The sequence below is a fragment of the Leptodactylus fuscus genome, chromosome 4, assembly GCF_031893055.1.
Source record: "Leptodactylus fuscus isolate aLepFus1 chromosome 4, aLepFus1.hap2, whole genome shotgun sequence".
NCBI classification, from domain to species: domain Eukaryota; kingdom Metazoa; phylum Chordata; class Amphibia; order Anura; family Leptodactylidae; genus Leptodactylus; species Leptodactylus fuscus.
In genome coordinates, this window is record NC_134268.1 from 75,590,695 (window position 1) to 75,607,714 (window position 17,020).

At 39.5% G+C, this 17,020-nt stretch overlaps 1 protein-coding gene across 1 annotated transcript in view; it reads right to left on the reverse strand.

Moving 5' to 3' along the window:
* Positions 1 to 17,020, reverse strand: part of PIEZO2 (piezo type mechanosensitive ion channel component 2) — a 265,739-nt gene that overhangs the window by 35,959 nt on the left and 212,760 nt on the right. The window contains exons 34-36 of the mRNA XM_075270713.1: positions 9,688 to 9,796; positions 6,818 to 6,883; positions 3,287 to 3,453 (exon numbers count right to left, since the gene is read on the reverse strand). Coding sequence (XP_075126814.1) covers positions 3,287 to 3,453; positions 6,818 to 6,883; positions 9,688 to 9,796 — 342 coding nt within the window. The remainder of the gene's footprint in view (positions 1 to 3,286; positions 3,454 to 6,817; positions 6,884 to 9,687; positions 9,797 to 17,020) is intronic.

The window sequence follows — 17,020 nt, forward strand, 5'->3', positions numbered from 1 at the left end:
ATTTTGACCCCACGGGGTGAGATTTTGCGTGGAGCCCCAGATCGAGGGAGATTATCAGTGGTCTTGTATGTCTTCCATTTTCTAATTATTGCTCCCACAGTTGATTTCTTCAATCCAAGCTGGTTGCCTATTGCAGATTCAGTCTTCCCAGCCTGGTGCAGGGCTACAATTTTGTTTCTGGTGTCCTTTGACAGCTCTTTGGTCTTCACCATAGTGGAGTTTGGAGTCTGACTGATTGAGGGTGTGCACAGGTGTCTTTTTATACTGATAACAAGTTTAAACAGGTGCCATTACTACAGGTAATGAGTGGAGGAAAGAGGAGGCTCTTAAAGAAGAAGTTACGGGACTGTGAGAGCCAGAAATCTTGTTTGTTTGTAGGTGACCAAATACTTATTTTCCACCATAATTTGCAAATAAATTCTTACAAAATCAATGTGATTTTCTGGATTTGTTTTCTCATTTTGTCTCTCATAGTTGAGGTCTACCTATGATGTAAATTACAGACACCTCTCATCTTTTTAAGTGGTGGAACTTGCACTATTGGTGACTGACTAAATACTTTTTTGCCCCACTGTATATATATATATATATTTTTTTTTTACTCAAATCTCATAATTAAATATAAGAGATGAATAACAAGTTATATTCTGCATCAAATTGATATGCTAAAATGATCAATCCAATAGTTCATCATTAATTGTTAAATGTTTCTGTCATTATTGCATGCTGTAATATTAAAAGAACATGAAAAAAAATCAACATAGGCGTTGAATCCTCTGTGCATGGGGTGTCACGAAACACAACAAATGTGTTTTAGCTTTGTTTACAACTTTCTTTAAAAGTAATGTTATAGGGACAGCCCCTGTAAATAAGAGCATCTATCAGAAGCGTGCAGGACATAGATCAGAAGGGGCAAACAACACCATGACCTCCAGTAAGAAGTGCCCGATAGCAATCTTTGGTCTGTTTGCATTAGCACCTAGCACACTATTGCAGTGTGGCTCAGAATACTCCATCATCAATTGATATTAATAAAATCTTCCATTTTAATAACACAAGGTTAAAATGAGGATAAAGAACTGAAATAAGTCGACAGTGCAAAAGTACATGTGCACATTTCAGTCACACATAGTGTGTTTAGTCACAGCAATTATAGCTATAACTAGGGCACTATGTGTGCCTGAAAAGGCATAAGCACATCACTGCTGAGTTAGGCTTAAGTCCCACATTGCGGAAACACAGCTTTTTTGTTGCAGATTTTGTTGCATTTTTTAGGCAAAGCCATATTGAGCAAAAGGTAGAAGTATAGGATTATATATATATATATATATATATATATATATATATATATATATATATATCCCATTCCTTTTATAGCCATTCTTGGCTTTGGCTTAAAAAACTGCAACATAATCTGAATAAAAAAAGCTGTGTTTCCGCAACATGGGGCCTTAAAGAGGTTAAAGAGCCTTCACATGATGTTACGCTGCGCCCATTCTGAACGTAAAATTCGTTCAGAATGAGCGCATAAAAAGCAGCTCCCATTGATTTGAATGGATGCCAGCATATGCGCCCTACCCATTGAAATCAATGGGAGGCTTTTTCCCCCTATTGCTTTCAATGTGATACGCGCGTATCACATTGAAATCAAAAGGGAAAAAAGCCTGGTACTTTTCCATTATCGGGCCAGCATTGCAGTTCAGCATCAGCATCGGGACATACTGAACTGCTGACTGCTAGCCCGATGCTGGCTGGCACTGGAGCTGTGTATAAAGGAGCAGCAGATCACTGGACGCCAGAGAGGGGCGCCAGACCCTGTCCTCACTCGCGGTGCGGAGAGGATGGTGCAGCCTGGCCTGGTGTGAGTGGTGTGCCACCGTGACAGATGCTGTGTGCATGTCACTGCAGCCGGAGCATCAGGGGATGACGTCCGGCTTCACCGTATCCTCCCGGTACTAGGATGTGCAGCCCGGCCGCTGACAAGCTTGTGCTCACTGACAATCACCACAATCCCCAAGTCAACCCACGTCCCGACCCCATCACTATCCTCTCCGCACCGCGAATGAGGTCAGGGTCTGGGCGCCCCTCTCTGGCATCCTGTGATCCGCTGCTCCTTTACACAGCTCCAATCCGAGCCAGCATCGGGCCAGCAGTTCAGCATGTCCCGATGCTGATGCTGAACTGCGATGCTGGCCCGATAACGGAAAGGTACAAAAAAGCCTCCCATTGATTTCAATGGGTAGCGCACGTATGCCGGCACCCATAAAAATCAATGGGAGATGCTTTTTACGCGCTCATTCTGAACAAATTTTACATTCAGAATGAGCACAGCGTAACATCGTGTGAAGGCTCTCTTACGGATATCCACTGGTGCTGGAATGGTTGCCAAATGGCAGTTCTTACTAGAGTTCCCATGGGGGATATTTTAAGTCCTATACTCTAGAATTACTGGCTTAAAAAAAAAATTGTAAAGTAGGGTTTTATGATTTTTTGAGCTACTTTCTGCAAAAGGTTTGCAATATTTTGCTTTCTTATATGATTCATTCCACTTTTAAAAATGGGTGGGAAAGTGGACATGGTTAGCTCGCCTCCCTGTCTGCACACTAGATTTATCAAATGCAGCCTTTTATGGCTAAGGTCCCAAGCTGCAGCCAAAAAGCAGTGCGTAAAAAAGAGCAGCATAAACGCGACACGGTTATTTCTGCAGCACTTTTCACAGAAAATCCACAGAGTTTCCCTTGGTAGACTTTATGTCCCTATTATACATATACGTTACACGCCAGTGTTTCCAGAGAGATAATTGACATGCTGCAGTTTCTAAAAACACAACAGTTTTCGAACGGATATTTGTCTGCAACGTATGGATGGGATTAACCAGAAAAACCGTTTGCAGGGGGTGTAAAATGTGTTTTTTCCACAACGTCTCTGCCGTGGCCTCATCATGGAGTTTTCGCAATGTGGGGTCTAAAAGTCACAAATGTTGCTGCTCCATTAAGGGGCTGGCATAGAAATTGGACTCAACGCAAACTCCAGCAATACTGACTTTAAAAATTTCTCCACGTTAAATCCATCCCCCGCTGATCTTCTTTGTGTAACCTTCTAATCGATGCTCTTATTGAAAGGTGTATGTCCTAGTGACACATTCCTATAAAGGAAAGTGCTGAGCATGCCAAGATGCAATACATTTGTAAGAGAAGTACCTAGGGTTTAACTGAAAGATTCAGAAATACAATGTATTACAGACCGTTTTATTCTCATAGTCTTCTACAACATCTTCATGGTTTACCTTTTTAATCTCTCTGGTCAGCATACAACGTTCTATCCTGAGCACTGTGGAGATATCAATGTGTTCTCGAGAAATTGAGTTAAGCCAAGCAGTGAAACTATCAAGGGATGCAAGGAAAAGGACCCAGGTAAACTTCAAAATGTTGAATATCCGTTTAATGACATTATCTGTAAAATATAATTAAAAGGAAAACATCTTAATGGCAATTTTCGGTCATCACTCTACATTGGATTTTAAGGCTAAGACCCCACGTAGCGAAATGCAGCAAAAAAAAAAAAAAAAAAAAAAGGGGGTGGAAATGGATTGAGTTTTCCGCTGCAGACTTTCTGCCCCTTTTACACATATACAGAAAAATCCAGCATTTCCACAGGTATAATTGACATGCTGCGATTTTCAAAAATTTGAGCGTTTTTGAAAAAGCAGCTTTTCCACAATGGATTTTTTTCTGCAATGTGAGGATGACATTAGCCAGAATCACATCCACTTTGCAGGTACTGTAAAATGCAGTGTTTTTTCCTGCAGATATGCCATAAATGTCCCAGATGGGAATACCTCATTAGGCTGGGGCCCCATGGAGCATAAATGCAGCAGCAAAAACGTGGTGTTTTAAAGTTCCTGAAAAGTGAATGGGATTCTAGTGATTCCCATTCACACATTGTGGAAAAATATGCACAGAGGACATACTGCCATTTCGAAAGCCATCACTTTTTGGAATTTGCAGCATATCAATTAGACCTACGGAAATGCTGCCAGTTTCCCTATAGGAATAATGGAAGCAAAAGGTCCACAAAGGAAATCTCTCCAGACTTTCCGTGAAAAGCACTATGGGAAAGGCTGATGTGTTGCCACCACAGTTTTTCCTGCAGCGCTTTTTGACCACGACCCACTACGTGGGGCCTTAGCCTTAAACACATTTCTTGGTCAAAACCATTTGGAGTTTCTTCTGCATTCCATCTAAATTGACCAGATCTGCTCTATCCCCGACAAATACCATACAAATGTATACTGATTTGTTTAATATGATTTTCTAGTTTTCTGCTTTGGTGTTCATTTGGTAACCATTTGTCGTCACACAGGTTTGGCACATGCTACACACATGATCTAATACCAATTCTCACTAAAATAAAACTTAAATGTAAAATCATTACATGGCTTACATGTTATTCCAAATATCATATGAACACACATTACAAGGAAATTAATCTTATGACATAAAGTTATTATGGGAAGCAAAATCTCAACAAGTGTGCACATTAAAGGGGTATTCCCATAACTCTTGTTCTGCAGCCTCCAGGCTCTGTGCTCTCTTCACTTCCTGGATTTCTCGGCACATTGGTGGGCGGGGTTTCACTTGCTCTGCTATCTGCTATGTTTGCAGTCAGTAATGAGGGATTGGTTGTAAATGCATTACCACAGTATAAAGCTGATGTGGAAACTAATGTAGCAGAGCTGAATATGAGTCAGCTTGCATTACATACAGAGGTAACGGACTCCTTATCTCAGCCCTTATCAGCCAAATTCAATTAAACTGGCTGATAAGTGGAAAAACTGAAGATAGACAGCACAGTAATCCTGGAGCTCTCACCTTCCGCCTCCCCTATCTGAGGAGCTCCATTGCTTGTCAGCACCTCCCTCCCCCCCCTGAGAGCAGGCAGCTATGTCACTTGGGAAATGAGCAGATAAGCCCAGTGACCATAGAAAGGCAGTGTCAACAAAGAAGTGAATAAATTAAGATAGCGGCCAAACAAAGCAGTTTTGATAAAGCAATGTGTTTAGGAAAAGTCTTAAATCCACATAAACTAGCAGTATAGATAGGATGCTTTTCATGGGACAACCCCTTTAATACTGATTATTAAAAGGCTTTAACATCTAACTTATAAGCATATTTAGCACAAAATTGACTCAGTCTTTTTAATCCACATCGCTGTCTATATGTGTGATTGTTTATTCAGTCACTCCCTGCGACTTTGTAACATGTGGTTTTTGAGGTATTACAAAATACACTGACTTTAAGTATTTTTCCTATAAGTTTTAGGGCATTGACCTTTGTACTAACCAAAGTCTTGGCAAGGATAAAGTTCTTGCCTGTTTTCTAGGACAGTTGCCAAGCTTCTAACATTAAGATGCACAAATGTCTATGTGTAAAATATATGGACCTTTAAGCATAACTATATATAGATGTGCAGTGTAAGTATTGCTTAAGATTAATGGACAAGTATTAGAGAAATCCTCACATTTTATGATTTAAGAACTAAGCACATGAGCACCATATATTGTTGACGTATAGTGACTCTGGAAACAATCTCTAATCATGTGTTTTCCTACAGCTATTTTAACCTTTATGTGAATGGCTTATATGGGCTGTTAGTAAACCCTATATCATTTAGTCTCTGTTCACACTACTGTCATAGGTTCAGTTTTCATGGAGATCATTTAGTTATGGATCCCAGAAGATCCAATTGATTTATATAATTATTATTCATTAAATGAATTATCCACCTTTTATAAACTGATGGCCTATCCTTAAGATCGGTGAGGACCCAAGTGTCGGGACCTCATCAGATCAGCTGTACAGCAAAAAGCTGCCAGTATTGTCTCTATGCTGGGCATTGCTCACTTGCCTTGCTTTATATTGATTTGAGTAATTTTGTGTTATTTCTTTTCCATATATTTAGGTAAGTATATATTTTATATACATTGAGGGTAGTAAGAGGAAACATATACTGGCAGAGATGTATTCAGTTGGATGCATTGGTTCTCACAAAATTACCAGTGATCATGTGACCCACTGCATCATTGTGCAGCACTGACACATCAGGTCCAGACTGGGTGTGTGTAGTCTCATCATCATGCCGAAATGTGTTGAATGGCACCATTGCTTGGGCTCTCTGCTCTACTATTTTCGCTAGGGGTGTGGCTGGATTTGTTTAGTGTTCTAAACTAAGGTTTATCTGGATGAATGTTATTATTCAATTATACATAAAGCCATGGTATGGGACCTAACTACTGTATTAGATTTTTTTTTTTTACTTTACAATATTATGTACACCCAACATAATTGTATCAATTGAATAGCTACTGCTCCAGCTGTAATGATATCTGTGACTGGGCGCTCATTGTGCTTCTCTGCCGCAGACTTTATCTGCCAAAGACCCCGAACAGCACTGAAATGTGGGACTGTCCTGCTCTAACCAGGGTGGCTGAGCGAGCCCTTGCTACTACAGGGTCCAAAACAGATACACCGCTGGTTCTATGGTAAAAGCGGCCCTGAGATGACTAACCTCATATAAGCATGAAAGGGGTTCTTGCCCACAGGGCTTACAATCTGTTTTACCATAAACATTTATGGTTTATGTAGGCCTGAGCAAGTAAGCCAAAGAATGAAGCAACATCCTTTACTTTTAGAGATAAAGCAGTATTTATATTTTTCCACAGCTAATTTCCTAATTTATACTGAAAACTAGTTTCCACATAGACAGTCACAAACAAAACAACTTGTAGAAAATAGTATTGTCAAAAGAAAGATAATACCTGGACCATCTGACTTCTTTTTTCCATGTTCTTCTTCTTTATCATCACAATCTATAATAATGTGCCCTGTAAATTAGCACAAATTAAACTGAATTAATCTGTGGTTTTATTTATTTCCATTGTGTGACGCATGATGATGATGATGATGATGCCATTTGTCATCTTGAAGACTAATTTCAATTTAATTTAAACAGAAGGTTATAGGCACAACAGAATGCAATTAGCTAAGTCTTCTTCAGTAGTTGAATCATGAATGGTATATATTTTACAATCCCACAATATGGGACCCGGTTGGTTGGTACTCCGAACGGAGTTCCAGTTTTATCTGGAATACTTTATTATGTCAATACACCAATGGAACTAAGCAATTGAATGGCATGGAACATCTTCAGTCTATAGAAGACGTAAATAACACTATAAAGGGTACATTTCGAATATACACAGTAGGGAGACAAGGAAAATACAGGTAAAAGCTGATGAGAGACTGTATGTTCATTCAGTTTTTTATATATAATAAGTGGAAAGTGATAAGGGTGAAAACACCATTTGTGTTAACATTTTTTTTTACAAATGTAGTATAGGTGATTACCAAATCTGTATGAGATTATCAAACCTCCCTGTCTTTATTCACTGTACATCTGTATATACCCTTATTCTAACCGGCAATGCTAACAAACAGCGGAGCTGCTGACTCTAGGTTCACACTAGCGTTCGGGTCTCTGTTCTGTGGTTTGCATGCAGAAGATGGAAACCTGTCAGAGCGTGTCCGGCCGTGAGCGGTGGTGAGCGTTTTATGCTCTCCGCCGCGAAACTGGTTTTTTTAAACCGGACACAGAGTACTGCATGTCTGACTCTGTGTCCGATTTAAAAAAAAATGGTTTTGCGGCGGAGAGCATGAAACGCTCACGGCCGGACATCTTTCAAAGCCATTCAAATGAATGGGTATGAAAGAGTCCTGCAGATTTCCGTCTCCTGCCTCTTTTTTGTGCAGGAAATGGAAACCTGTATGAACGGAGACCGGGCACAGATGTGAACGAGCCCTTAGCTTTGTAGGTAAAATCTACCATGGATATATCAGTTTAAAAGTGTTAAAACTACAGGTAGATATCCCATAAATTAGATCCCTTTCAGAAAATACATCTTCCCAAAAGGCATATTGGAAATCAATCACAATAAAGTCAGCATAATAACTTTGAAGTAAATTTTAAGACATTAATACTGAGGCCCCGCATTGCGGAAATGCTGCTTTTTTTGTTGCAGATTTTGTTGCAGTTTTTAGAGCCAAAGCCAGGACTAGATTAAGCAGATGTTAGAAGTAGAAGAGCTTTCTATATATATTTCTAATTCCATTTGTAGCCATTCTTGGCTCTGGCTCAAAACACCACAACAATAAAAGCTGCGTTTCCGCAATGTGGGGCCTTAGCCTAACAGTACATTGTAAGTTCATATCTGTGCCAAGGCTCGTTTCACACTTGTGCTTGGATTCCATTTGGGGGTTTCTGTCCCTGAATGCACTTAAAAATGTGGACTTTTCTCTTTTTCAGCGGACCACATTATAGTCTATGACGGTCACAGGTTTCTGCAGGTAACTGCTTTTGAAGCAAATTAAGTTTCCATTCTTCTGGTCTCTGGTCCCCAAACCGACCTGAAGAATGGAAACCCAGGCGCAGGTGTGAGCCTAATATAAGTCAACTCTTTCCCAGATACCACCGAAAATCAGCAGAGAGAAAAAGTCCTTTTTTCTCCACTGTTTTACAGTGGACACCATGTGTAACTGCTGTTTCAGCGATCAGGCTCTCCGTGGCACAGATGTGGTGCAGACAATGGCACAGATATGTATTTAGCCTAGTGTGTTCAGTGTTCAGTATTACCTTTTCCTTCAAGACCTATAGTTTATCCAGGGTTGCACTCAAACAATTGACTACCCATAACAGAAGTGTAATGAGCTTTAAAGTTGCTAAACTTAAGCAACCAGACCTTTTAGAACTTACAATAATGAAAGTCTTGGGTTAGTCACTATTGATGGGAGTGCTGCTGGGAAGAGTCTTCACACAAAGAATGGGATCTGCTCAAGTCCACATAAAGCTGGGAATGGACATACTGTACATTATACCAGTTAATGTTTGCTCTGCCGGTGTAACCCTATATGTTTATCGTAATTCACGAGTCCTTCATTCATAATAGCCTCACTGACATACAGTATACCACTTTTCTGCCAGGTACCTTCACTAGTGTCTTATATGTACAAAATCTCCACTAGTCTCTCATACAGATTCCACTGTGAATTGTATTTTGCAGCATGCTATATAGTGTGACATAAATAACTACAGAAGCCAAATAAAGCTAATTTTTATACAAATCAATTACAAAAATGTTTTTTAGCCGAAAATAAATGTGAATCAACAAAAATACTTTTGGATCAATAAAACCAATGCATACTAGACACAGCATGGCAGCTATCTTCAAGATTGGTCATCAATATCATTGTCCATGAAAACCCAACAAAAACTAGGTTCACACTAGTGTTGTTCTCTCCATCATTTGGGTCCGCATAGGGACTTGAAAGTTGGAGAACCCATTCACTAAAAAAGTGGTTACCTGTAGACCCCATAGACTATAATGTGGTCCACTAGGTGTCTTTTGGGTTTCAGCCAGTTTTATACTGAAACCGGCAGAGAGAAAAGTTCTCCATGCATGACTTTTCTCTCCGTTGAGTTTAGGCGGAATCTGCTCCAATACAGGTGTGAACCTAGCCTTAACTTCATATTTTTATTGCATTTTACACCATGGCTTTCACCAGTCTTTTTCCACCTGTTGCAGGTAAAGTATGGACTATTAACACAGAATCTCGACAGAACAGTGATAAATACCTTTAGCATTACTTTTCCGTCTCATTTCCCTTTCCTTCTCTTCTTTGTTTTCCTTCCGTCTTTGTCTTAATGCAGTTTTTGGATTAGTAATCCAGGCTTGGTAGATGAACTAAACAAAATACAATGCTTTCTTCAATGAAAACTACAGATATATTATGTGATACAAATAATTTCTATCTAATTTTAACAGTTTGCTTCTATATATGTGTAAGTGTATTATATTTGGGCCAAAATAGTATGCACTCCTCCAGATTCTGTTTATATTGGAACCCCTTTGAACAAGGAACCACTTCATTTTAGTATAAAGGGTATTTCTGTTATTAGATGTGCAATATTCTGACTTACATTACAAGTCCTTACAGATTTATAGCCTATGTTGACCTTTGAATAGAAGAAAGACACAGCACATTCATTTCAGGAATCATGTATTTATTGCTGCAAATATACATACTTATTGCAATAAACTGCTGATTCATGAAGAAACTGCTGAACTGTCGTGGTGTGCTTTTGTAATTCTATATGTATGGATGGGTTTGTATCTCACCCTAAGAATACAAGCAGTCACCTATAGACAAAGTTCACATGTCTGATTGTAAAGTCTGCTGCTTTCACCAACTTTAACAGTGCTGGACTAAATAATGCAGACGGAAGCCCTTTCCATCTGCATTCAATCCAGTGTAGCAGTCGAGCTTTCTTCTGTAATGTTTGTATAATTTTCAGATGGAAGAAAAAGTCCTGCACGTTATTAACTCTGGAGTGAATGCACAAGGACACCGCATGGAGGGTGCTCCATTTGCTTCAGTCAATGTCCATTGCTCTCATCCTATAATAGGCCAAAACAATGGGTATTAGTGGTAGTAATGTAAACCTATACTTAATCTTTATGTACACAACAGTAATGTTTTTGACTGTTCTAGTGGCCGTTAAAAAAGGACATGTCCATTATTAAAGGCTATTTTGCATCCATTCCATTTTTTTCCGTTTTTGATGGCCAAGTGTTATCCATTCTGCTTTAGTTTTTAACTGTCAGTGAAAATAATGGATGAATTTCATTGGTCTTTCTTTTTTTTTTTTTTTTTTTTGACTTAACTCGCTGATCTGCTTTTAATGGACGTAAAACAGAAGCAAGATATCTACATATAGATATGGACATAAGAAATGAAAAATAAAATCAAAATTATTTATAAATATTTTTCATAAAAACGTGGGTTAAAAAAATAGTCAATTTTTGGTGACGCATTCCCCTTCAAGGACCTCTGATGATGTTATCAAAGGTCCTTTAGCAGCTAGAAATCATCTCTGTACTGTGTGGTGCATTGACACATACAGAGATGATACTCCCTCTGGTGGTTAACAGTGGAAAATATAAAAAATTATTTTAGAATTGTCAATATTTCTCTATATGTGAAGAAAAAACAATAAAAATAGCAAAAATGAAAAATGAATAAACCGTAATTTTCATTGGTAAAAATACTTACATTTTTTATTTTTTTTTTAAATTGCCTTTAAAGGTAACTAGAGATGAGCTAGTAGTGAAATATTTGAGATTCGATATTCATTTCGAGTAGAGCCTCAATATTCAACTACTCGATCGAATATCAAATCCCATTATAGTCTATGGGAAATAATGCTCATTTCAGGGGAAACCATTATTCGACTAAAGGAGAGTCACCAAGTCCACGAGTAGCAGGAGGAGAGTGTTTAGGAGGAGCGAAGTGCAGTTAAAGCGCACGGACCCCATAGACTATGGGCCGGTTCACATTAGCACTTGCCTCCCATCCGGAAGGAGTCCGCAGGAGGGCCCCCCCAAATGGAGTTTCAGTTTATTAGTGTTACATTTGGCAATCGGAGGAAATAACTTCTGACCTACTTTGTCCCTTTTGAAAATCCCACAACAATTATAGTAAATGAAATGACATTTACACAAAGCTGACTACCTGAATTTTTATGTGAACAGAACAAGGGTGAAAAATTGTAACAAGAAAATAAAACAAAACACAACCAGTTGTCTTTGTCGTTCTCATTAAAACATTTGCTGCAATTTAAAAACAAGTAAATCACATTACATATTCTATTATAGATTGTCATTTGTTCTAACAAATGAAAATCATGTTAAATGGCATTGCGTAGTTTATAGCAACATGCATGGTAACACAAAAAAGCAAAAGACTTAATTTACCCAGTCATGCATTAGGGCAAGCATCACCTAACATACATGCATATGACGGCATAAACACACCTGGTTCTCAGGGAAGCTGGAGTTTACACAGTTAGTATGTTAAACTGATTTGGCAAAACAATATCAGTCACCAGACACAAGCATTGTAAGAAAATCCCTACATACATGTAACCAGAATATTGATTATTGATTGATATTGCTGCTGTTGCATTTTAAGTAACATATGTTCAAGTAACTATAAATTTTTCTTCTTAGCTATAGCTAACTGGTAATGTAGTGCACACTAAATGTTGGTTATTTATCCGGTCAAGGCAAAATAACAAACATCAGTGACCAGTCAGCCTCATAAAACTTTTATGGCTAGGGCCTCAGGAAGTGAAATGCAGCTATAAAAACACTTTGTGTTTTTGCTGTGTTTTATTCTGTGCTTTTCTTCCCTTATTAAATGTACAGGGAAAATGCATGTGATTCCACAGCTGAAATTAGCACACTGTGATTTACAATAGCGCTCACCATTTCACAGATTTTTCATCCGCAGTTCGTGGATTTGATAAAACGAAATCTTATTTACTTTGCTGGGACTGTTTAAGGCTAAGGCCCTAGATAGCGGGCCGCAGCACAAAAGCCCTGAGCTAACACAGAGGTTTTTTTCCGCTGTGTTTCTGCAGCTGCCAAAAACACTGTCCCAGATTTACTAATACTGTCTTAATCTATGGCCCCACGCAGCGAATTGTGGCAAAAAAAAGGCTGTGACCAAAACACTGCGTTTTCGCAACATGCTACCCCACTCTACAAGCTAGGTAGTGCAAACTCAGACTAGATAGTCTTACACTACACCAGATTTATCAAAGTGTCTGATGCACTGATAGATCTGGTGTATTCCTAGACTGTCTAGTCTAACTTTATACCTCCTAAAAGTTGATTTAAAGCTGGGGCCCCAAGTAGCGCAAAAACCATGGAAAAAATTGCGGCATTTTACAGTTAGAGCAAAGTGGATGGGATTCTAGCAAATCCCATGCGCACTTTGTGGTAAAAACTGCAGTGTGGAAATGCAGCAATTTCCAAAACCGGCACAGAAATCATAGCATGTCAATTATATCTATGGAAATGCCGGCGGTTTCCCCTTAGGTATAATAGAAACAGAAAGTCTGCAGAGGAAACCTCTAAAACCTGCGGTAAGAACCACAATAAGATACCACCACGGTTTTCCCAGCAGCGCTTTTTTGTCTTAGCCTAAAAGCTCTTTGCGCATTTTCTGGCACTCAGAAAATTAACACAAGTTAAGTCACACCCCTTCAAATTAAGCCACGCCCATTTCCACTGGGTCAACACAACTTTGTCGTCAGAAAAGTGTGTAAAGCTTAAGCCTCTTGTGGCGTAAACTGTGGAGTTTTACAGTTCCTGCAAAGTGGATGGGAATCCTATCCACACATTACAGAAAAATTCCTGAAGTGGAAATGCTGTGATTTCCAAAACCAATGCACTTTTGGAAATCACAGCATGTCAATTATACCTATGGAAACATTGCTGCTTTTGTGTAATTGAAGAAAGTACTCACAGGAAAATGCTTCAGACTCTCTGTGAAAAGTGCTGCGGGAAAAACTGCAATGCGTTTTTGCCAAGTTTTTCCTGCAGAGCTTTTTGGCTGTGACCCACTACGTGGGGTCTTGGCCTCAAAAACAAGAAAACTGCAATGCGTTTTCGCCGATTTTTTCCTGCAGAGCTTTTTGGCTGTAACCCACTACATGGGGTCTTGGCCTCAGAGGCTAAAGCCCCAAGTAACAAAAACAGTGAGTTTTTGCCGCTGAGGAAATGCTGCAGAGAAGAAAATGTGCCATTTAGAGTACCTGTAAAGTGAATGAGATTCTGGCTAATCCCTTCCACAAATTGCAGAAAATCAGCTGCAGAAAAGCTGCGCTTTCAAAAGCATAAATTATACCAGCGGAAACGCCTGCCTTTTCCCTATAGGTTTAATAAGGGAAGAAATTCTATAGAGAAAGACTCAAAAACAAAAACACAATGAAAAATGCTGAAAAAAGATGCTGCATTTCCACTGCATGGGGCCCTAGACGAACACTTGGTTATTGTGGCACACAGAATGCTAGACAGTTTTTGGTGCAAAATACACCAGAATTCTAATAAATTACTCCTACTGTGTTTTCACTACATTAGGCCTTTGCCTAAACCTGTTTGTACCTCAGCTACACAAAGTTTGAGTCCAGCATCATAGGTGACCTAACTGAAGGTCTTGGGATTTTATAAATACCACCTGTTCCCTTATTGGTGGAACAGTACCTGCTTTTGACACAAACCCCATCTGTTACTCTTAGATGCTTAAATGTCCCTCTAGTTGTTACTGGAAGTAGATTTATTAACTTGACCATATTGTTTCAGATCTATTTGGTTCCTGACTGTATATTAAGACCCCGACTTAAATAACGTGGTGTATTTAGACCTTGAAATGTCTATCTACAGATATTGTTTGTGCTAATATTTTAGACCCATTCCAGCATATAGATATGCAAAAAAATGTTAAGCTTTTACCCAGTAATCTATACATTAAAGGCACTTATTGTCGCCCTGATCCACTTTTGCCTTGACTATTGTAACTCCTTACTAATTGGTCTTCCCCTCACTAAACTCTCCCTCTACAATCTATTCTGAATGCAGCGGCCAGGCTCATCTATCAGGCTAGACGCTACAGTGATGCCTGTGGTCTGTGCCAGTTGCTACATTGGCTGCCTATTCATTATAGAATAAAATATAAACTTATCATTCTCATCTACAAGGCTCTCTATAATGCTGTACCTCCCTACATTTCCTCCCTCATCTCTGTCTACCGCCCAACCCGTGTTCTCCATTCAGTCAATGACCTAACACTTACATCCTCCATTATCAGAACCTCCCATGCTCGTATACAAGACTTCTCCCGAGTTGCACCACTTCTCTGGAATGCTCTACCCCGGACAAATAGATTAACTCCCAATTTCTACTAAAGACACATCTTGTCAGACAGACCTATCATAATTCCTAATGTAAACCCTACGGTATTGTAATTAGAATCCCTAAAATGAACCCTCCTCTGTTCCCGCTCCCACATTTCCCCATACGATATGATGCTGTTTCAGGCTAACTTTATATGTCCAGGCACCATCTGCACGTTAAAGGACATGGTGATGGCTCATACAGTTTTATGTTTGTGTAATGACAGTAACCTCTATTACAAAATTGTCTGACCATTGTATAAGTAATGCTACATCCGATGCCGCGCCTGCTACCTCTTGTGTCACCCACTCTACCTCATAGATAGTAAGCTCTTGTGAGCAGGGCCCTCAGTTCCATTCTGTGAAGTGACTATTTCTTTGTAATGTATCTTTTTGTCTGTACTTGAACCCTACAAATTGTACAGTGCTGCGGAATATGTTGGCGCTATATAAATAAAATGTATTATTATTATTATCTATAAATATCCTTGTCTGACAGTCCAAAACGTTGGGAGGTATGCTTGCACAGTTGTAGTAATACAATAGATAGAGGCACATGTAGTATATACTGTATCTGCTAATATTTTATTGAAACAAAAGTCACTGAGCTACATAAGTTTGGCAGTAGTAAAAGGGCTCAGTATTTCTTGTCCTTTAGAAGTAAGAATTTAATGAAGAAAACCTACACTGAAAATGTACTGCTGACATTAAGTATACAACATTCTCTAATGCTTGAAAAGAACACAACACATATTTTCCTGCCCTGACTCCTAGAATATATATGCCATTGTGATTCAGAATATGCTCACCACTGGGGAAAGAACTAGTCTCAAGCTGCGGGCAACCATGGTTAAAGGTTCTTGGGCTGGCTAAAATATCCAGAGCGATATTTCCTGGATTCAGTCAACAATAATAGTTCCATGCATGACAAATGTTTTAAAAGTAAAAGAGAAAAATTTACATTGACAATTCAATGTATAAACTGGGTTCTCTTTTTATTTTTTAATGCCCATAGCTGCTGCAGATTGTAATAATACTATGTTCTCAATTACTGTCTCATAGATGTACTTAAATGAACTGCCCTTATGGTATATGGACATCATAGAGGGGTTTCCCTAATGTGAGTCAGAATGGAGAACCACTATATGAACCATGACTATTTAAGTCTCTGTTCAAAGAGTCATGAACAGAAGCTACAACATTGTTCTAGATCTGTCACACAATATCTTTGCCAATTTCACTGACAATGGTACATAGCAGTCTGCAATGCATGTATAGGAAAACCCAACCCATAGCCTTTAAAATCTGTGGCAGTGGGAAGAGAGTCTAGTGTAGGGGTCCTCAAACTACAGCCCACAGGCCACATGCGGCCCGCCGAAGACAGTTTTCTGGCCCATGCACCGTTGCCCAGATCGCTCACAAACAGGGAATCCGGTACAGGATTCCCCGTTAGAGAGTGATCACTGTGTTCAGTTGTATGTGGAAATGTACATACAGCTGAAAGCAGTCAGTGTAAGCCATGGTCCACATGAACGCGGCCTATACTGACTGCAGAGTGTGACCTCTGCCCCGACAAAGGCGTGATGACGTAAATGATCCGCTCCTGCAGTCAGAAGAAGGAGGATGCTAGCAGTTCTTCATAGTTAAGTATAATACTGTGTGTGTGTGTTTGGGGGGGCATACTGAGGAGCATATAATACAGTGTGGAGGGTGTACTGAGGAGCATATAATACTGTGTGTGGTGGGGGTTGGGCATACTATGGAGTATATAATATTGTGGGGGGGAACGTACTGGGGAGAAAATAATACTGTGTGAGGGGGGAGCGTACTGAGGAGTATATAATTTAGTGTGGGGGTGTACTGAGGAGCATATAATACTGTGTGGGGTGGAAGGGCGTACCGAGGAACATATAATACTGTGTGTGCGTGTGGGAGGCGTACTGAGGAGCATATAATACTCTGTGTGGAGGCATACTGAGGAGTATATAATACTGTGGGGGGGCATACTGTGGAGCATATAATACTGTGGGGGGCCTGCTGTGGAGTATTTAATACTGTGGGAGAAGCTACTGTGGAGCGTATAATCTTAGTTTTTTTAAAACTATATTTCGGCCCTCCAATGGTCTGAGGGACAGTGAACTGGCCCCCTGTTTAAAAAGTTTGAGGACCC